At 46.9% G+C, this 20,376-nt stretch overlaps 8 protein-coding genes across 8 annotated transcripts; 5 read left to right on the forward strand and 3 right to left on the reverse strand.

The window, feature by feature from the left end:
- Positions 1 to 12: 12 nt before the first annotated feature.
- On the reverse strand, positions 13 to 3,015 carry F4807DRAFT_413491 (WD40 repeat-like protein). The gene is made up of 4 exons (XM_047996880.1): positions 2,309 to 3,015; positions 2,120 to 2,254; positions 627 to 2,057; positions 13 to 575 (listed from the first exon to the last, which is right to left on the reverse strand). Exons 1-4 carry the CDS (start codon positions 2,484 to 2,486, stop codon positions 379 to 381), a joined length of 1,941 nt encoding a protein of 646 aa, XP_047857072.1. The 5' UTR covers positions 2,487 to 3,015; the 3' UTR covers positions 13 to 378.
- A 662-nt stretch (positions 3,016 to 3,677) lies between these two features.
- F4807DRAFT_457349 (SET domain-containing protein) lies at positions 3,678 to 4,875 on the forward strand (the record flags this gene model as incomplete). Its single annotated transcript, XM_048001024.1, has 2 exons — positions 3,678 to 3,797; positions 3,865 to 4,875. The coding sequence occupies 2 exons, from the start codon at positions 3,678 to 3,680 to the stop codon at positions 4,873 to 4,875; spliced, it is 1,131 nt and encodes a 376-aa protein (XP_047857073.1).
- Positions 4,876 to 5,117: 242 nt separating this feature from the next.
- On the reverse strand, positions 5,118 to 5,707 carry F4807DRAFT_457350 (CBP4-domain-containing protein; the record flags this gene model as incomplete). The annotated part of the gene is made up of 3 exons (XM_048001025.1): positions 5,118 to 5,257; positions 5,355 to 5,539; positions 5,658 to 5,707. 3 exons carry the CDS (start codon positions 5,705 to 5,707, stop codon positions 5,118 to 5,120), a joined length of 375 nt encoding a protein of 124 aa, XP_047857074.1.
- Positions 5,708 to 8,976: 3,269 nt separating this feature from the next.
- Positions 8,977 to 11,662, forward strand: F4807DRAFT_450231 (HCP-like protein; the record flags this gene model as incomplete). Its single annotated transcript, XM_048000100.1, has 3 exons — positions 8,977 to 9,178; positions 9,229 to 11,460; positions 11,529 to 11,662. 3 exons carry the CDS (start codon positions 8,977 to 8,979, stop codon positions 11,660 to 11,662), a joined length of 2,568 nt encoding a protein of 855 aa, XP_047857075.1.
- Positions 11,663 to 13,702: 2,040 nt separating this feature from the next.
- F4807DRAFT_413505 (uncharacterized protein) lies at positions 13,703 to 15,578 on the forward strand. The gene is made up of 3 exons (XM_047996881.1): positions 13,703 to 13,959; positions 14,024 to 14,374; positions 14,445 to 15,578. The coding sequence occupies exons 2-3, from the start codon at positions 14,261 to 14,263 to the stop codon at positions 15,408 to 15,410; spliced, it is 1,080 nt and encodes a 359-aa protein (XP_047857076.1). The 5' UTR covers positions 13,703 to 13,959; positions 14,024 to 14,260; the 3' UTR covers positions 15,411 to 15,578.
- Positions 15,579 to 15,619: 41 nt separating this feature from the next.
- On the forward strand, positions 15,620 to 17,653 carry F4807DRAFT_413510 (uncharacterized protein). The gene is made up of 5 exons (XM_047996882.1): positions 15,620 to 15,938; positions 16,148 to 16,210; positions 16,283 to 16,356; positions 16,428 to 17,387; positions 17,441 to 17,653. The coding sequence occupies exons 1-4, from the start codon at positions 15,932 to 15,934 to the stop codon at positions 17,379 to 17,381; spliced, it is 1,098 nt and encodes a 365-aa protein (XP_047857077.1). The 5' UTR covers positions 15,620 to 15,931; the 3' UTR covers positions 17,382 to 17,387; positions 17,441 to 17,653.
- Positions 17,654 to 17,764: 111 nt separating this feature from the next.
- F4807DRAFT_413512 (UPF0041-domain-containing protein) lies at positions 17,765 to 18,989 on the reverse strand. Its single transcript, XM_047996883.1, has 2 exons — positions 18,609 to 18,989; positions 17,765 to 18,519 (listed from the first exon to the last, which is right to left on the reverse strand). The coding sequence occupies exons 1-2, from the start codon at positions 18,803 to 18,805 to the stop codon at positions 18,234 to 18,236; spliced, it is 483 nt and encodes a 160-aa protein (XP_047857078.1). The 5' UTR covers positions 18,806 to 18,989; the 3' UTR covers positions 17,765 to 18,233.
- Positions 18,990 to 19,184: 195 nt separating this feature from the next.
- F4807DRAFT_413513 (NADH dehydrogenase, alpha subcomplex, subunit 2) lies at positions 19,185 to 19,922 on the forward strand. The gene is made up of 4 exons (XM_047996884.1): positions 19,185 to 19,374; positions 19,449 to 19,555; positions 19,615 to 19,647; positions 19,719 to 19,922. Exons 1-4 carry the CDS (start codon positions 19,289 to 19,291, stop codon positions 19,781 to 19,783), a joined length of 291 nt encoding a protein of 96 aa, XP_047857079.1. The 5' UTR covers positions 19,185 to 19,288; the 3' UTR covers positions 19,784 to 19,922.
- Positions 19,923 to 20,376: the final 454 nt, after the last annotated feature.

Genomic DNA, 20,376 nt, shown 5'->3' on the forward strand with positions numbered 1-20,376 from the left:
CATAAAAACAAAACGACGCCTTTAATACCACACTGCGAGATATCGACAGTAGTGTGATCCTATACGATATACGAATTCATCGCGATTTGGGTCGAGGAAAAGTTACGGTCTTGTCAGATCTTTAACAGGCGCTCGAGCTTATGGGATCATAGGATGTCCTTCTATACTGTCTTCCCAAGTTAGGACCTTGCTAGGCCACTGTACAAAATTTCATTGCAATATCCGATCTAAACGAACAAGATGAAGAGCTCGGTCCTAATACCTTCATGACTTTCATCCTCAGAAATTTCCTAGACGCCTAAACATGTCATACTGTAAATCCGTTAGTCATGTATCACTTACTAATCCTAAATTTTCATGTCCGTCACATAACACCTTTTAATTGAAGATATCATCGTCTTCTTCGTCCTCAAGGTCTGAATCGTATCGAGCGACACTACGGCCGACGCTCATCGGTCTCAGCTTCTCATCGTATCCAGTGCCCATCCGGGGTTCCCCCTCGTCAAATGAGGATTCATTATAGGAGTGTAATGAGACGGTGCCCATAGCATTATCCCAGCCGTTCAACGACGAGGCTATTTCATATTAGTGTATTTTCCCCTATTTATCATATTAGTCAAACTTACCAGCAATGAACGGGGCATTAGGATGCCAACTCGCATCCCTCACGACCGTAGACCACCCGGGCAGGCCACCATTATAGAATTGGCGGAACGATCCGCCTGCTCGCGGTAACGTCCGAGCTTGAGATGTCGAATTCTTGACGTCAATGGTGGCAGCGATCGTTGCGTCCATATTGTAGACGTATACCTTTCCATCATGGCTGCCCGAATACACGTATCGAGAGTTGGTGCTCCCAGGGGGCGAGAAGTGACAGCGAATCAGTGTCCGGAGAACCTTGTGGCCGCGGAACGTGACAAGTGAGTTGTCGTCTGGGTGTGGGAACCAATCCGTGTCGTCAAACTGCCCCCATCGGTAGTCAAACTCGCTAAACCGAGTGTGACGCCGCGGGTTCTTTTCTTCGAATTGCGCTGTGGTATACATCATCTTGAGATCCCACAGCTTCATGCTCTGATCCTTGCCATTGCTTATCAGATACCTTCCGTCATTCTTGCTATCAATGTACGTGAGGCCTTCGATGTGACCGACAAACGCGCCGGCCTCGCGCCCATCGCCCATGCTCCGCCTATCCCACACCTTGATTGTGGTATCGTCACTTCCCGAATAAAGGATGTGCGGCGACGATTTATCGGCGAAGCACACAGCATTGACATCGTCATCATGTCCTTCGATCGAATGCAATACCGTCCGCGACTCAATATCATAGACCACTATAGATTTTTTGTTCGTTCCAGCAACAAGCTCCCGTCCGTCACCAGAAAACCGAATCGAAAAGATACCAAACTCTGCGTGCCACCCAACTCCCCCGGTTGATGATAAATTTAACATATAAGGGTCACCCGTGTCGTTAGGATCCGTTGGCGCTAAGCAGACGTTGTCTTGGATTGAGGTGTACGCTAGCCACTTATTATCAGGACTTAACGATGCGTCCGTCAACGTCCAAGACCCAAATGTGAAGGGCACTGTCTTGTAATGCCGCCAGTTATAAGGATTGGAAGTGTCATACATCCGAACTTTCATATCCTTAACGCACGCGAAGAAGAAATTGCCATCATCTGAGAATTGGCCAGAATAAACATTGTCGTCATAATTGATAATCATATCGGCAGCCGAGCTAGGGATCATAGACTGCGCCATCAAGCCTTGGTTGATCTTGCGCGATGATCTGTTCCCTATGCCTAATTCGCGATCCAATATCCGGCGAGCTAGCCGCTTCTTTGACTGGATAGGGCTGTAAATGTCGTTGACGCCAAAGTTGCCGGAATCCATCAGCTCCCTCCCCTCATCACTGGGGACCTTGGGAAACCTATCCGGGTCTAATTCACGCCTTCGTCTCCCAAACTCGTCGTCATCTTCGCCGAATGCTAAGTGACCGAGGTTCGATCTTCGAAGGAAGTCTAGTACTTGACGTCGCGACAACAGACCAGTTCGACGACCTACTTATAGAGGGTCAGGACACAAATGACCAGATACTTATGTAAAGGTAGGGTCGCACTACTTATTAAGTTAATTAGACGCTGTTGTATGGCAGTCCGTTCGGCATCGGGGGATTGCGATCCTTCCGCATTGCCGCCCTCATCGTCATCGTCATCCTCTACCTGGACCAAGAATTGAATGTGTCCCTCTTCGGCATCTGCGTAGTATGTCAATCAGGTGATAGTCTAATACGACCGTAAGTTTGACGGACCATGAAACTCATCCTCTTCCTCAAATAAGTCATGCTCCATATCATCTTCATCTACTTCATCATCCTCTTCTTCGTTGTCTTCGTAGTCGGGGTCATGGTCGTCGTCTTCATTGTCTTCGGCGGCGACATAATACTGCGGACGACGGCCTTCGGCATTCTCGGATCCTGAACTACTCATTGTATCTAGGCCGTAAGCTCTAGATTTGTATGCCTAGCAACAGTCTGAGAATCGGCGCGGGTTTACGTAGATTAGGTAGATTATTACGGTAGCAGCAGCCTTCCTGTTGGCAGCTATAGGATGGTTAATTCGATGGTTCGCAGTCAACTAGAGGTAGCAAGATCAAGGACTAGATGAAAGGGATATTAATTAGACAGTTTGCGATTAATGATTTGGACCTGCCGAATAGCGAATACTGATACTTCCAAGAAACAAGATCCAAAAATGTACTTTTCCTACGCCTTACATGACGACACCGGAGTTAGGAATGGTTTTATGTCGACTCAGCCGGTCTCGATTGGCGGGGTGTTTGATACAGCTTTATCGTTACTGCTAACACCTTGGTTCCGGTCCAGGATCGGTAAGAGACGTCGGCTTTTATGCCGGACTTAACGAGAAACCGCTGTTACCTCTTCTGTTCTCCGCCATAACAGCCATAACAGCCATAACAGCTCATTTTCAATGTTGCTGTTAGAATATTGGAACGTGGAAACAGATGCAACAATTGATATCCATGAAAACTAACGGATGTTTCCAATTCTATATTTGTCCTGGTATAACATGAGTTGTCATTTCATAGATCTGAGTCACAAATACCTAGTACCTACCCCTACCTAATTAAGAAGGCAGTTAATTAACTTCCAAGGTTCTTAGACTATGAACCTTATTCAGGTTACAACTTGGAAACTACCCACTTACTGAGAGATACCATAAATATAAAAGAGCTATCAATAAGATATAAGACATTCATAGGATATAACGATGGCATAGCTGCTCAATTTTATAAACGACATGATAACATTAAACTTCATTTATTGGCGTTATTAATCAAGATCCTTGATACTCTTGAAGTCCGTGGTTTCCAGGTTTCCAGTTATAAACAGCCGGTAGTTACGAAACACAAATTTCTTCACCTTCTTTTCCTTTTCCCTCTTTAGGTCACACTCGCACCAACCTTCTCACCACAACTCCATGTTTGCCCGAAGAGTAATGAAAATGACGACCTTAATCATTCATTATGGCAGGCAAGAGAAGTTATAGTCTTAGTGTTTCATTGCCCTTTTCCCGCCTTCCTTCTATACGTTCGGATCCGTCACGGGCCATCACTTCAAATCGAATACTACTACAATATCTCTTACTTAACCCGTGATTATGGAGTCCCACGAAGAGCTCCTCGACTGGGCCACAAGCCAAGGCGTCAAAATGACTGGCATTGCACCAAAACGCATTCCCGGTCGGGGAATTGGTCTCCTTGCTACTCGGGCGATTAAGGTCAGCCACGGCCTTTCAACTTTCTTCGAACTCACCCGTATTAAAAGTAAACTAACAACTGTATTAGCCGGAAGAAATATTACTGGAAGTGCCCACGGCGTGTCTGCGCAGCATAGACACAGTCCGTAAACCAATAGCCCGGCACCTCCCCAAGACCATCTCGGTCCACGGTCTCCTCGCCGCCGACCTAGCCTTGGACACATCGTCCAAGTACGCGGTCTGGAACGCCGTGTGCCCGACCCCCGAGGACCTAATCAGCATGCCGCTTGTCTGGCCCGAAGAGCTGCGCGCCCTGCTGCCCCGCGCGGCGCGGGACCTGCTCGCGAAGCAGGACGCCAAGTTCGCCAAGGACTGGGCCGCGGTGTCGGCGGCGTTCCCTGCGCAGCAGCTGGGCGAGCCGCGGTACAGGTATGCGTGGATGCTGGTCAACACGCGCACCTTCTACTACGTCAACGCGAAGCTGAAGAGGCGCGTCAAGGACGACCACATGTGTCTCCAGCCCGTCGCCGACTTGTTTAATCACGGCGACGAGGGCTGCAATGTGGCGTTCGACCACGAGGGGTTCGCCGTCAAGAGCTTGCGTGCGTATGCTGAGGGCGAGGAGGTTAAGATCTGCTACGGGAAGCATAGTGGGGATTTCTTGCTCGTCGAGTATGGGTTTGTGATGGATGATAATCGTTGGGATGAGGTTCTTCTTGATGATGTGCTTTTGCCGCGGCTGAGCGCTCGGCAGAAAGAGAGGTTGGAGGAGGCTGGGTTCCTGGGGAAGTATGTCCTGGACCGGGAAACTGTCTGTTATAGGACACAGGTTGCTGTTAGGTTACTGTGCTGTGGATTTAGGGAGTGGAAGAGGTTCGTGGATGGGATTGATGATGGCGAGCACAGCCAGCGAAGGGTGGATAAGGTGCTTTTGGATCTATTACGGGAGCAGGACCAAATTGCCGAGAAGACAATATCTGAGATCGAGGCGCTGGCTATCGGTGACCAACAACAAAGGGAGATATTAGTGAAGAGGTGGAGACAGATTCAAGATTTGGTTCGGACGAATCTTGCACGTCTTGAGATGAACAATAAATGAAAACAATATATGGTTCACAACGACAAGAAATCCATCTTGATTAATCCAAGATGGACCATTAAACATTGATGGGCGTTTATGATAATATAGTTACAAGCAAGTCACGATGCTAACTTGCGCCCAAACTTTTCTGTCCAAAACGCCTTGTGTTGATGCACCCCGAAAACCCGTCTCCCCATTTTTGATCATGCCGTTTTAGTATCTCATAATACAAGGTTATTTCATGAGCCATGTCGTCGATATTATTTTTCGGGGTTTGAAGATAAGCCCGTTTCTTTTCTCATAGCCTCTTTTCTCGCCTCAGCTTCTTTAGCGTTGAGGAAGTCTTGACGCAACATGTCTTCCTTTCGTTTCCGCAAGGCTTCTTCTTGTACCGTCCATACTGTTATCTCTATGTTAGCACATCCCGCATGATCCGCGCATATAATATTAACATATCCTTGGGCATGGAGGAAGGAGATAGGGGGTGTTCCACATACTCGGTTTATCAGATTTCGAGTATTCTTTGAGCTGGACCACGAAATCGTCGAAGTCTTTCTGTCTCTCGTACCGCCGTTCTAAGCTCTTCTTCTGCAGATCGGGATTGTACTTCTTGAACAGCTCCTCTTCGGTTGGTTGCACCCACATGACGAGTGCTGGCCCTCCTATGCACATAACGCCGCCACTACGTATCAAGGTGTTAGTTTCCTTGTTGGGTCAGGTGGCGGCGAAGGCTGCTGTTGGAGGCCTTATGCGCTTAAGATAGATCAGGTGGGCAAACATATTAGAGCACGCTTACTTACGCAGCCAGCATTTTGAGCCATGTCCCAAGCCTCCCTGACCTAGCCGCCATCTTAGGTGGGTTTGTTAGTATCCTAGAGCGCCTATTAATTGGCGTGGGTGATGTGTTTGGAAGGGCGCGCAAGAGCTTGATACTGATGCATATCAATGGCGATTTGAAGATCAATGACGAAAGTTCATTGTCAAGGTTTCCCCATTACATAGCTTAGTGTGGCTGATACTCGGTGGCTGAGAGAATTATCGCAAATCATGAATTCCGAACATTCTATTGGGTCACGGGCCCGCGTCCTCGGTGTTTCATCCTATATCCATGTCACACGTGAACTTTTCTCAACGTTCTAAAAGTCTGATTTATCCACTCAGGAGACCCACAACATCACAAAGTTCAAAGCTCATTTTGTGACATTAGGCATTATGAAGATATCCATTTGTTTGTTTGAATAGGAAAACAAGCTTGATCGAATGATTGATTATCTAGCAGGTGCTGTTTCAATCGATCTGACCCCACATCCATAATGCGGGACTTTAGCTTCTTGCATTTCCCAATGGCTTGGGTTATCTGTTAGCGCTTCCATTAGCGGCATAACACAGAAAGACTGTCTTACCGTTCAAAATAGATGGAACCAGAGGAAGTCGACTGAGAATTCGAGTTGACGTTCTACAGGGGAAAAAACGGTTGTCTAATGAAATGACACAACGCATATCTAAGTAAACAATTCTCCTACAAGCTGTTCCGTTTCTAAAGTGCCCGATCGGTCAAAGCACGTTGCGCTTATCCATTCCAAACTGTTCACCGGCTCGGGTCATCCCGTTGCCTGATGTTCACCTTATTCAGCTGGGCATGGATATATCTTCGGCAAGAGCAAGTCTATTATTTAATTGATTTTAAGGGTTAACTACTTTAGTGCTCCGAAATTCAACCAGCTATGATGTTATTTCAAGAAATATCCCTTAGTTGCGAAAAGAAAACAAGTAGTTTCCATTTTGGTATCCCGTGATGGTTGCAATGGTTGAATAAAACCTGGATAGCGCATCTGGGCAGTACCCGGTCCCCGGCATTACGAGTGGACGTGTTCATGCTGACAGGGATGGGTGAGGCTGGCTTCACCTCTGCGAGGTACCCGAAGGGGTTGCTACGCCAATCAGATATCGCAGCTACGGCGGCCCTTGTTGGTTTTGATACTACGACTCTGCTTCACTATGGCCGATTTCTATGTTCATGTAACATGCCTCGGGAGGCCACGAGGCCACGAATTCATTTCCACCTTTGTCGTTTCGGCGACTTAGCAACTCGCAATATTACCTGGGTAGGTAATACCATAGCTCTTCTCTATGAGCCATAAAGTCATGAATATTTAAGGTTAGAATAGTCTTTTAATTACTTTGATGTTGCAGATTTGACAAGCGCACGAAGTGTTTGTTCCATGTATTACTCCTGCTGTGCACCCATCCTTGTTTTATCTTTAAACCACTTGCGCTGTCCTGTCAATCTGACCTTGTCAAGGCTCGGGACCTAGGTAGCCAAAATTAGATATTTATGTTGGTAGATGCTCTTTACTCGGCTCTCTACATCGTACTAATAGCAACTGCTTTTATCCATTATAATCCCTCGATCGGCGTGCAACTGAATTGTTAAAGATATAAAAAAAGTATGGAGAGGGATGGAGAGAGGCTTGGATTTTCGGTCTAATATGCAGAGTAGATTGTAAAACAATTCATTTCTCAGGCCTCCTGATGAGGTCTTCTTGGCATCGCACCAGTTCAAAGAAGTGTCATCGAATGAACCAAGCTTATGGCTATTTTCGTACAAATAAAAGTCGTTAAAATGTCACTTCTCTAGCTAAAATAGTGCATTAGATACTTAATCCAACGTAACCATTTAGCGCGTGGACATCCCGCCTGAACTCGGATAGCTTAACCGGCACACCTGCCATTTGCTTAGAATGGCGGGAGGGCTGGAGGGGCAGTCGCAACTAAAAGCCCAAAGTAACCTTGAACGCTTAGTGCGTAGTGACTCTCCATACATATTCCATTTAGGTAGGGCAGTCAGGCAGGACAGGGCAGGTACACACGATTCCTCTACCGGTGCCCATTATTAGGATCCTCGAGTTTCCAATTGTTCCTCTCTGTTACCCGAATTTCCGGCTCATCTCGAACTTCACTTCCACTTTTTTTTTCTTCCCAACTCCTACACTAGACGATCGTCCTCGTTACTCATATTCTACTTTACCCTTCTGCAGAGCAGACATAATAGTAATTATAGGGACCGAAAAAAGGGTCATGCTTGTTCAGACACTTGCGCGCCGACCATAGTACATTCCTTTCATCACCAACCAACCTACCTTTTATTTTCCACCATTCACATTATTCACATCATCCGCATCATTATTGGATCATTGACGAAGTTTCGCCCTTCCATTCTCTTTCAAACCCTCTCAATATACTTTGTCACCGAGTCTGACGATTGCTACACGAGACGCTACAGGCATAGAGCTTGTCACTTATAGTCGGCGGAATTTCCAAGGTTTCCCTCCAACTCACAGCGGCACATATCCACTCCTTCGTATGATGCTCTAGCATCGCTTTTCCACTTCACGGCTGTCTTCAAGAAATCTCGTTATTCGCAGGTGGTACCAGGTCGTTGATCATCGAGTGATTTTGCTCCCTAATTTCGCATGCGCCATCAGCTCGTGCCGTGACATCCTTTAAATCTTTTGGCCTGCAGTGCGTCTCGGACAAAGCTTGTCAGCCAATCCCGAGCCAAGTCTTGTTGCGTTTCCGCATACATTAGTCTCCCGAAACCGACGATCGTTACTGAGCCGAAACGCTCAGGTACAACTACAGATCCAGATTTAATACCCTTGCGACAGCTGTTAGCCCAATTCTGGACTCGACTTTTAGTCGTTAGAGATTTCATCGCGCAATATACCGACGCTTCCTGTAGAAACAAGAGAAAGCATTGTGCTTAGGGGAAGCCTGGCAGCGACTACCTAGGCATCAAGCCGTAGATTTTTGGGAGCCTCGCCTTACAACCCCAAACCAAAACTTGCGGAATTGTCGGGCTTCGAATTGCAGAAGATGGCATACAACGGCGGATACCAAGATCAACAACGTCCCTACGCTGGACCGGCAGCACGAGTGCCTCGTGGCCCTTCTCGAGAAGGATACCCTCAGGCACCTCAACACTACGACCAATATCAAGATGGTTATGACTATGGCTACGATGAATATGACAACGGTTACCAACAAGATTACGGCCCACCACAAGACATGAATTACGGTAGACGACCACCGCCCAACCAAGGTTATCCGCCGCAAGATATGTATGGCTCTCCTGGGCCTGGTGCTCCTGGCAGAGGAGGTCGCCCTCCCCCACCCGGTGCTGGCGGAAGAGGCGGACCAATGCGAGGTCCTCCTTTTCCGCGCGGTGGTGGCCCTCCGAATCTCGGCAGAGGCTACCCACCTCCTAATCGAGGCGGGCGGCCAGGGCCTCCAGACCGATCCATGACATCAGACCCGAATGGTAAGAGGGTATAGTTTTCAAGAATGAGAGACTCAGGCTGATTTTAATAGCAAACCACCACGCACCTCCTATCACGAGCCCGAACGAGCAAGATTTTGGCAGTCCGTTTCCCGTTTTCCCCGGACATGGCAGAAGGTCAGATTTGGACGAGGAAACCAACATCTTGAATCGGATGGGTGGAATGGATTTAAACGGAGGACGACCCGATATGCCACCTAAGAATGGTCCTAGACCCGGTCCAGGGAGAGGTCCAGGTCCAGGACCCAGACGGGCGCCGATGATGGATGACTACGGACGTCCGTCCATGGACAGTCAAAGAAGTGGACGAGGACCTCCACCACAAGGATATCCCGATCCAAGGCGAGGCCCACCACCCGACCAAGGTTATGGATATCACGATGATGGATACGGACCCCCAATGTCGCCTTCAAGAGACGGATTTGGACCACCGGGTCGAAGCATGACAATGCCTGCGAATAATGAGTATATGCGAAATGGTATGCCACACCCACCGCCGCCACCGCGTATGGATAGTGCGCCGTATAGTAGTGGCCCTCCCGGACGCGGCCCGCCCCCTATGCGACCTTCTACGGCATCAGGCAACCGACCCCCTCCTCAAAGGATGTATCCTGACCAAGGTCCTCCGGGACCGTACAATAACGGTTCACTACAACCGCCGGGATGGAATGAAGAACAACCAGACCGAGGCTCTATCGGCGATTTGTACGACTCATACTACGACCAGAGAGTAAGTGGCGAGCAATATCCGCCTGGAAATAACGTTCGCGAAGACATCCCAGACTTTGATGCGGTTCCTTCGCAGGGCCCACGAGAATCGCTCGAGCAGCATATGCGTCCCGCCCAGCCGGGTATGCCTCAACCTGGACCTGCCCGTCAGCCCGAGATGTCGAGAGCCAAATCACAGCCGAACTTGCGCGAACCACAAGCAGCAGTTTTTGAGATGGCAGGTGACATGCCACCCGTACCACCGGGTGGGTTTCAGGCGTACAAACCGCCTGGTGCTGCACCTGGTTTGCCAAGTACACCGAATCCTCCAAGACGTAGTTCGGGAGGGACACCCCAGGGCGGACCTGGCTCCGGGCATCCAGCGCCTATCAGACCTGGCCTCATGCCAAATTCGATGGTGAATCTAAATGACAAACCGGCCCCGATTCGTAACTACACCGGTGGTACACCACCCGCAGCTGCCGGAGCACAAGGCCGAACCCCGCCGCCTCCGCCTCCGCAGAACGGACGACCGACGTCTGTCGCTGAAAAAGTCCCCGTCACACCCGAGGAACTAGAGCATTTGCGCAATATCATAAAGAATGATCCAAATGATCAGCAGTCTGCACTCACACTAGCGAAGAAGCTAGTTGAAGCAGCGGATGTTCTAGTTCCTAGGTTGCCCGACCCCAAAGCGAGAGCAAGGTCCCGTGAACGATATGTGATGGACGCGCATAAAATTCTGAAGAAACTTGTCAGCGCGCAAAATGGCGATGCCATGTTCTTCTTAGCCGATTGTATGGGTCGTGGTGCTCTCGGGGAAACAGATAACAAGGAAGCATTCACGCTATATCAATCTGCTGCGAAAATGGGACACGCTGCGGCAGCTTATCGGACAGCCGTCTGCTGCGAGCTCGGTAACGATGAAGGTGGCGGCACGCGTAAGGATCCGCTGAAAGCAATTCAGTGGTATAAGCGTGCTGCAACACTTGGTGACACGCCGGCGATGTACAAGGTTGGAATGATCATGCTCAAGGGACTGCTTGGTCAGCCTAAAAATCCCCGGGAAGCTGTCGGATGGTTAAAGCGAGCGGCCGAGCGTGCAGATGCGGAGAACCCCCACGCTCTGCACGAGTTGGGGCTCTTATATGAGTCGGCGCAGCCAAATGATGCCATTCTACGTGATGAGGCATATGCCCTCCAATTATTCGAACAAGGGGCCCAGCTCGGGTACAAATTCAGTCAGTTCAGGATGGGATGCGCTTACGAATATGGCTTGATGGGATGCCCAGTTGATCCACGGTTATCTATAATGTGGTATAGCCGGGCTGCGACGCAGGAGGAACATCAATCCGAACTGGCCCTTAGCGGATGGTATTTGACGGGGAGTGAGGGTGTCTTGCAGCAGAGCGACACTGAGGCGTACTTGTGGGCTAGGAAAGCAGCCCAAGCCGGCTTGGCCAAAGCGGAATATGCTATGGGTTACTTTACCGAAGTTGGAATCGGCGTACCTGCAAATATGGAGGATGCAAAACGGTGGTATTGGAGAGCAGCAAGTAAGTTCATACCGAGCGCCTAGGACTCAAATCTATTACTGGGCATGAGGAAACTAACGATGATATAGGCCAAGATTTCCCCAAAGCCCGCGAACGACTGGAAGATCTTAAGCGGTCTGGTAGGAATGGTCCTCGTCAACGTGAACGCATCTCTCGAAGCAAGATCGGCAAACAGCAGGAGGGCGAGTGCTCCGTAATGTAGAACGTTCGGACATCGAGTTCTCAACTTGTAGTTGATCAGAGTGAAATCGAGGACCAATTTCCGAATTTCTCTCGTCCGGGTTCGAGACGGAATAAACCTTCAGCAAGCAGCGGTTCAATTAAATCGACAAGGCCCATTCACAAAATCCTAGGATGGATTCGTTAGGCCTGGTAATCGGCAATATGCCAAAAAATAAACTAAGTTCCATTTTAGGGTTGCATATCGAGTTGAGTGAAAGTTGTAATCTCATCGGCCGGTACGCGGAGTACGGAGAGAGTATCGGTCTTAGTGTTTTTCAAGATACCAAGCTCTACCCAGCAGAGTGAGGATTTATACCCCGAGTTGGACAGTTAGTCGGTTCCAAGCTCTTCTGCAAGCTTGAGACCATAGAAGATAGTCTAGAATAAAGAGATTTCCACTGCATCTACGCCTGCTGACTATTCTCCAAACTGTCGAGTCATTTGCATAGAAATGGGTTTCGTGAATTGCGCAGCATTTCGATTGGTGTTCGAGAAGTTGCTAAGACTTACGTGCAGTAGCTCTACGGCGGCCTGTTCGTTCAACTAGTATGCCAAAAAAATATTTTTTAAGGATATTGCTTAAAGGGGTAAAGAATACACTTTAGCCCCTAATTTCTCTGATTTAGCGTTGATAGATTAGTACTTTGGATGTTTGATTTTATAAATTTAGTTTGGCATGTAAGGTATAAGCTTGCTCATATAAAATTAAGTGCCAGGCCATGTTCCTTTGATAATTTGATTTTGAAGTAAGCTATGTATTGAATGATTGAATGATTGAATGATTGAATAAGTGGTACCTTGGTAGAATGTTACGTAAGCGGTTGACTGCGCGGGACATACTACCTAGGTAGGTATTTCTGAAGCTATTCCCAACCTTACTACTTGTAATCTTAGCATTCGAGTTATATGAGCTTTATTATTAGATTAAAGAATTAAGCAGTTAAGCTGTTAAAGCAAATTTCAAGCCAATATGTCGTCTATAATTTAACCCATATGTTAGGTAGGTAGGCTGTTTAAGGTTTTGAATTATCTTGATTACTTAAGTATATAATCTAAAAGCTAAGCTCACCTATGATTTTCTAGCTGCCAGTGATAGCAGGTACTTACTTATACAAGTAAATCTACATATAAACTTATGTATTACCTGTTGAATTTGCTAATCCCCAACTTATTGCTCTACTTTTATGTGTATTCATCTAACAATTATTAGTAGTGGCTACATATCTACTATTCGATTAGGAATGGCCAACCCTATTTTCCAGCGCTCTGAATTTTTTTGGCATAGATGTACGTACGAACAAGCCACCACAAGCTCCTCCGTCCCGTGTCCCCAGACCGTAGCCGCTATGCTTTTTGCCTGGCTTTTCTCGGTATTGAACAATGTCGAACATTAGTACAAAGGGCCCTTTTTCTGCCGCCCTATTGCACGCATGGAATCACAGCATACGGTTTGCATAGGTGGCTGCACAATTATTGGCTTCAAGCGGGAACCATCCTTGTTGTATGTATGGCCAGGTATGGCTTAGTCTTATACATATCTATGTACCTCTCTTGACATCCAGGGGTGGGAGGTGCAACGGTACAGTGAAACCCTACCATAACGGTAGGAAAAAAATCAGGACTTTAAGATCGTTAAAACGAGGTATCGTTGTAAAAAGCTACCCACTTTTGGCAAATATTTCCTAAAATAGCCAAGATTTTGACGCATGGGTAAAAATATTATCGTAAGTGGTAATAAAGTGGGTATATAATATCTTAAAACGGAAAGATACCTATATATAACGATTTGTTTAGTGAGAAAAAATGAAACTAACGATAATTCGTTATGACAAAATTATCGTTATTTTACATATAAAATTCGGGAATCCTGAAAACTTTATCGTTATAATGGGGTATCGTTATACACTAGGATCGTTATGGTGCGGTTTCATTGTACTGCTTTTGTGGAGCACGACTTAGAGTAGGTACCTAGGTACGTAATATTATCACTACGACCTACCTAGGTATTGAGGCTTGAGACGGGCAATTTCTGTTAATCCTACGACGATCACTTCAAACTCCTTTCTGTGTTACCTTTTTCGATCAAAGCCTCTACTATTGTTTGACGACCGCGTCGCCATCTGTCATGTCTTCATACTGCTCGTCTGTCTATATAAAGCCCCGCTTTCCTACGCATGTTGTCCACTTCCTACCACCTCTTTTTATATATATATATATACCATGATCTCTACATTCTTTGCCTGAATGCTACGGAGCACGGGTAATAACCTATGAACTGTAAGTAATAAACCTTAATATCCCTTCGTTTACATCTCCTAACCTCCTTTATGTTCCTATGGAGAGTTTTAAAGTCAACTGTGTGCTGTTATATTATGGAGGCATGGCCCTACGAGATGGTCCATAAAATGAACTTGACACTTGGAACAAGGCAGCTCCTGACATATTGGCTACTCACACACTATATTTCTACCCCAACACTGACACTAACTTTGATGCAGTCAAAGCCGTTCTCAAAGAGAGTGAAGTCTCTCTTTATTCCTATACGGCCTGTAGGTCCTCTTGCGAGGAATTCGATGATATGGAGGTGTTGGTCGATATGGACTCTCTCTTAATTATGAGTCGTTGCATCATCCAGAATTACAGTGATAGGCCTCGTTCAACGACCGAAACTAAAGGAGGAAGCCAACATTTGGTGAGTTATTCGTGTTTATTAGGACTCACTCTCTCTTTAGCCTCGACCTCGAACTCACTGTATGGATTAGCAGTCTCTGGCAATTTCCGCATCTAACAATGGCACCGTCATCGTTCTAGAACACATGGGAAATGGCAGACCAACTCGTACAGTAGTTAGGAGCTATGAGCCCGGAGGACCGTCATGCGATTCTAATGGATCCAACGACAATGGTGACTATTCATCACCATCACAAACTTCGATTGGCGCAGCTCTTTCTGACTCTGACGACGAAAGTGATTCAGGGGTTGATGTTAACTCTCGTCCTGATATTGGCACGCTTCCAAAACAGATAGAAGCAGTTGTCAAAAATGACCCAACTCCTACGAGCGTTCCAAGGCTGTTTTGGTACCACTGCAAGACGGAACCGACCTCCATCAACAGCGTATACGTACGTGTCAGGTCTCCCGGCCTCATTTATCGATGGAAACCAGGGTCTACGATCACATTTAATGTGAATTGTGATAGCTTCCCCAGCACTACCTATAGGGAATACGCCGCCGCTAGTCTCGAGAGGGCAGCCGAGGAAAGGAACAAGGGCAAGGTTGGCGTGCGGTTCGAAAGAATCGCAGACGAAAAACCTGCCGTATTCCAACTCAAATATTCTGATTGTTGCCGATGCCACCCAGACCACTTGGCGGTGTCTTTCTTCCCTAGAGACCCGCCCTCTGATCGACGGCTATGCGTGTACGGACCAGCTTTCGAAGACGCGCTAATCCATAAGCACATGGCAGACATTTTCTGCCATGAGCTTGGTCACATCCTTGGTCTGCGTCACGAATTCGCACAGACGTGCCCGAAAGAGCAGCAAGATCTGTCAGTACAGTTGGGCAAACGCAATGATTCATCGGTTATGAATTACTTCGACCACCCGGGCCTGTTTCGCATCCAGGAAACCGACTATGATGGCGTGAGACGACTTTATGAGTCTTGCAATGGTGGACTTGACGGATACAAGATTGTGGATGAATCTCCTAGACCTTTTGCACCTTTGTAACATTTCTACCTAAGGCAAATGTTATACTTGCGAGCTTGCAAAGCTGCCTATCACGCTAGAATCTGTTATGGGAATCTAGCGGTATATTTCTAGTTTTAAATGCGTGTAATTGCCCTAAGAAGATATGTTCGTGGAGTTCTCGTGAGCCGTTAGTATGAAAGTATACGTGCTACTTGCGCCGTCTTACTCAGCGTGCCCCTTCGGGGCACCGCGCTTATTTGAAAGTGTGATTTCGCTAATCGAAGCGCAGCGCCTTCCAACGTACCTATTGGCGGGGTTCATTTTGTGCCACTCGAGAGGTCCCATTGCAGCGACTGGATATAACACTCCAAGCGTAGGTGGCTAGCCTTGCACCACAAAGATCAAGACTTACCTAGTATTGCTATAACATCTCTCATCGTCTTCCTCCCTTCAAATAATGCCCCGTTTCCACTTCTCGCATTTTCTTTTTTTAATCATGATTTTCACACTTTTAAGAAGCCTAGCTGAGCGTCTCTTGTTACGGAACAGGGGCAAAAACCATGGCTTGTAAGTAATAAATTCTACTATGTCTTCCTTCGTATCTCTTATACTTGACTATGTCAACGAAAGGGTTAGGAACATTCATATTCCATAACTTTATGCCTAGAATCTTAAGGATTAGATGCTATAAATATTACAGGATGTATTGATTATTCCGACACAAAGTTTCGATGGCTTATCCAAAAGATCCATGACTAACTCTGAACTTGATCCAGTCAAACTCATCCACCGAGAGCCTGGAGACTTTCTTCATACATTCAAAGCCTCGAGGTCATCTTGTAAGGAATTTAAATGCAAATATGCTATTACAGAGAAGCAGTCAATTAATTTGGAGAAACTGTTAACTGCAGGTGATCGCGTCTTCCAGGAAGACAATGCTGAGCCTCGTTTGGCGCACAAAAATAACAGAGGAAGCCTGTACCTTGTAAGTTATTCATATTTATTGGAGTTCACCCCCTTTATTTCGACCCTAAACTGATCAATTCTCTGGATTAGGAGCCTCTAACAAGCTCAACGCCAAACTTCGGTACTGACGTTGTCTCGGAGCACTTGAAAAGCGGCAAACCGATTTACACGGTACTTGGTAGCTATGGACCCGATGGCTGCTCGTGTGACTCTAACAAGTTTGACGGCAATGATGATTGCCTATCGAGATCACAGGCCTCGAGCAACAAAGCTTTACCTAACCTTGTCGACAAAGTTAGCTCAGTAGTAGGTGTCAACTCTAGTCCTATTACCAATCTCAAGCATGATCCGCATATGACCGACACTCTTGAATACGTGGAAGCTGTTTTCAAGTATGCTCCGAGTTCCGCCGGGCAGTCAAAAGCCTCTGAATGCCGCCGCGGGAAAGACCTAGATTCTATCTGCAGTATCAATCTTGGGTTGGACAATATCATTTATCGATGGAAGTTCGGGTCTGTGATCAAATACAACGTCAGTAGGGCCAGTTTTCCGACACCTGAGCGAGCAATATCTGCTACCAAGTGTCTCGAGCAGGCTGCCAAAGAATGGAACGACGGCGCTATTGGGGTGCGATTTGAAAGAGTTGCGGATGATGCCAAGGCCGTCTTCCAGCTTGTGTACATCCCCATCGACGAAAACCACCCGAGGCGGCTAGCACACTCCTTCTTGGCTTGGCCACAATATACACGACAGCGATTGTTGGTGTACGAACTGGCTTTCAGCCGTCTATGCCATTCGATGGTTGATGTTTTCTGCCACGAACTTGGCCACGTTCTTGGACTGCGGCACGAATTCTCACTTGAAAAGGAAAAGACTTGTCCATCGGTCCAGTGGGGTCCGAGAAACCAGGAGTCCGTCATGGCCTATTCGTCGTTTCGTATCCAAGAGACGGATATCACCGAGTTGAAGCGATTTTATGAGTTTCGTGGCAAAGAATACAAAGGATTCGAAATCGTCGACTTGGATCCAAAGTACTATTTCTAGCTTTTGGTAAGTTTTATCTCTCAGATTTCCAGATAATTGTTCTAATTGAGATAACATAGGTAGATATGGTGATCATGTGCTTAGTGCATCGACACCACTGCCAATCGCATATAGACGGATCTTTCGCGCATCATTTAGGTACTTAGATAGCGAAGTACTTAGATTTGTGTTTCGAAATGGTTTAAATACACGAAGGGAACTTGGAAGGATGGAAAGGGTGTTGGAAGGTTTCTAGATAGTTACGAATTATGAATCAAGTCCACGCCTCTTCATCTGTCTTCATATCTACGTAGTTGAAATAACCTTGTGTTAACCGAGAAGCGCTGGTACGAAGCGTGTACTGGCCTATGTAACGAGGAATTGATCGAATTCAACTGGAAAGGCTAAGCACTAATATTGTAATTTCTTGATTCTTCAGATAAGTGGACTCGAGGTGAGATGAACTGAAAATCGTATATCGCCTCTAGGTTTATATAATTTGTATCGTTATGAGGGGCAGGGAAGAAAGAAATGTTAGCATTCATAAGAAAATATGATTTCTATATTTGACTAAGCCAATACGTCGGATAATAATGCGATGTACAAGCCAGCCCCTATCCCCAAATTTACCAAGTCGGGAGGGTTAAAGAGGGATCTCCCATCCGTGCCATCGTCTATGCACCTCTCGTTTCGAGGTAAGACAATTTTGTGACCCGTAGTCTATAAATATTTATGAAATGCTTGAACGCGGGCTCGACTCCGAATCTATCGACAAGCACTTCCGTATGCAACCGTACATCATCAACTCAAAATACCCTTTCGTTTCTCCGTATCAATGTCATATCATGATTTTTTTTCTACCCACTCTGTTACTTATGACTTGACAGCCTCCTTGGCCTCTGACTCGGCGGCCGCGGGCAGGTTCTTTTGAGAGGACCGGTAGAGGAAGATTCGGGCACACTGGGTGATGCCGACAAGGCCAAGGAAGAAGTTGACAGCGGCGAGTAGGTAGTTCTGCGGGGTGATGACGAAACACCAACGAGTCCAGATAAGACCGGTGGCCGTCAGGGCGCCGTTCTGGGTCAGAGACAGCTTCTCGGCGGGCCGGGCGAAGTCAGAGATACCGGCGATGACGATGGCCCACTTCATGACAGGCGCCCTGTGGTTGCGAGAACACATATCATCAGCGACGGTTGCGCGCGTGACATATCATACACGTAGATGAGAAAGGGAACGATGACGGCTTACCAGAAGTGGACTGTCTTTAGACCGACAGGGCTGTTCCACATGCGCTGGAACCAGCTTTGGGAAGCAGCCTCGCTGTTCGTTGCCGTGCTGGCGAAGCGGCGGCCGGTCTGGGGGAAGCTGGAACGGAAGACGGCGCGCGATGCGGATTGTTGAAATATCGGCCGGGCGGCGCGGAAGAGGGTAGTAGTGGGAGGCATTTTCCTTAGGAATCGATCGAAGTCGGGGTCTGATTAGGAATTGATGCTTCGAATAAGTTTGATGGCGTAGAGGCGAAACACCTAAGCCTTATCGCTTCGAAAATTCCTTGTTCGACCTTTCCCGCCGATAGATATATTGTGAAATGTAGTCAGAATAAAGAGATTCCCAAGTCCGATATTGAATTTTAGTTGGGGTTTGGGGGTCCGGACGGAGATAAGATATGCAGGGGACGTCATGTTGAGGAACATTTCTAGAATACTTAGGTACATATATACAAAGGTACCTAAGCGTATATAATATGCACAAAATACATAAAATTGCTAATGCATATTCCTCTATTGGAGGGAAACTTTATGCACGATCGACGTCAATTCATCGGCTTCAACGCTTCAAAGCTCTAAGCTCTTAACATTTATTGCGACGGAATCTCGAATAACCTAAACCAACCCGCCATTTTCGATCGCAACGTGCCAATCTCGAAGATGTCGGGCAAGTACGCTTTCACCAAGGCCCTGAAGGAGGTTCGCTTCGCATTCTGCCATACCGGAGAGGGTAGTGCTGCGACAAGGTAAGCGCGAATTCGAATAGGTTCATCCCACCATACCAAGTACTGAAGCTGACCGTTTGCCTCTCTACCTCCAGAACATTCCTGATGCGATCATACCCTACTATGAAGAAGAACAACCCCTATACACCTATCCTCATGCGGGAAGCTTTTGGCACATTACCCAAGGTCTATGCGAGATATGGTCCGTCTCCCACCAACAATACCATATAATGGGAAATACTAACAAATTGCGACTGGCAGAGTTCGGAAAGGAAACGGCAAAATCATTAGAAGGTACATGAGACACACTCGACCTATATCATGGATGTTTGGATGACTTATGCTAACATATCGTTATGAAACAGGACTCACAGACAAGGAAATAGAGGAAGCCGTCACGCAATTGGTGAAGGGTGATGAAGCCACATGAATACCCATAGCCGGAGTTAGGGGAAGCTAGCAGTAGACAATGCTGCCATGCTATGTTATTATAATGAGAACCGACTTTGTGAATATTAAGCACTAGACATGAACATGCCGCCCCTTGTCCCCTTACTTTATCATACTACGACCTACTAAGTCATTATAAGATCTAGACATCAGTATGCTAATTTCATCTTATAGCATAGGATCACGTAAAGACCGGCGGTTTTTATTAAACATTAAACATTAACATCCTAGTAAAACCCTATCTGCAACCAGCAATAACAGCCCATGGTAACCAGCATCCGTGAAACGCAATATCATGTATGCCCTTCTTCTTTTGAAAAGGGAGAAATCCGTGCAAAGAAAGAAAAGAAAAACCAAGCAGCAGATGTAAGTGCTCTTCCGATCTGTCAGAACTTGTGGTTGTTTGTGTGACAAGCTCTCATCGTCGAAATCGAAAGCGCAACGAAGGAAAATAGAGCATAACCTAGAGCACACTCCTTATTGCGGATGCTCTCATAGTAACGAATTGCGAACCAAACTCCTTAACGCCGCCCATTGTTCGGCACCTCTGTGCCTTGTATGGCGTCTCATGAG

The sequence above is a fragment of the Annulohypoxylon truncatum genome (genome assembly GCF_022578515.1).
Source record: "Annulohypoxylon truncatum strain CBS 140777 unplaced genomic scaffold F4807scaffold_6, whole genome shotgun sequence".
In the NCBI taxonomy this organism is placed as follows: Eukaryota; Fungi; Ascomycota; class Sordariomycetes; order Xylariales; family Hypoxylaceae; genus Annulohypoxylon; species Annulohypoxylon truncatum.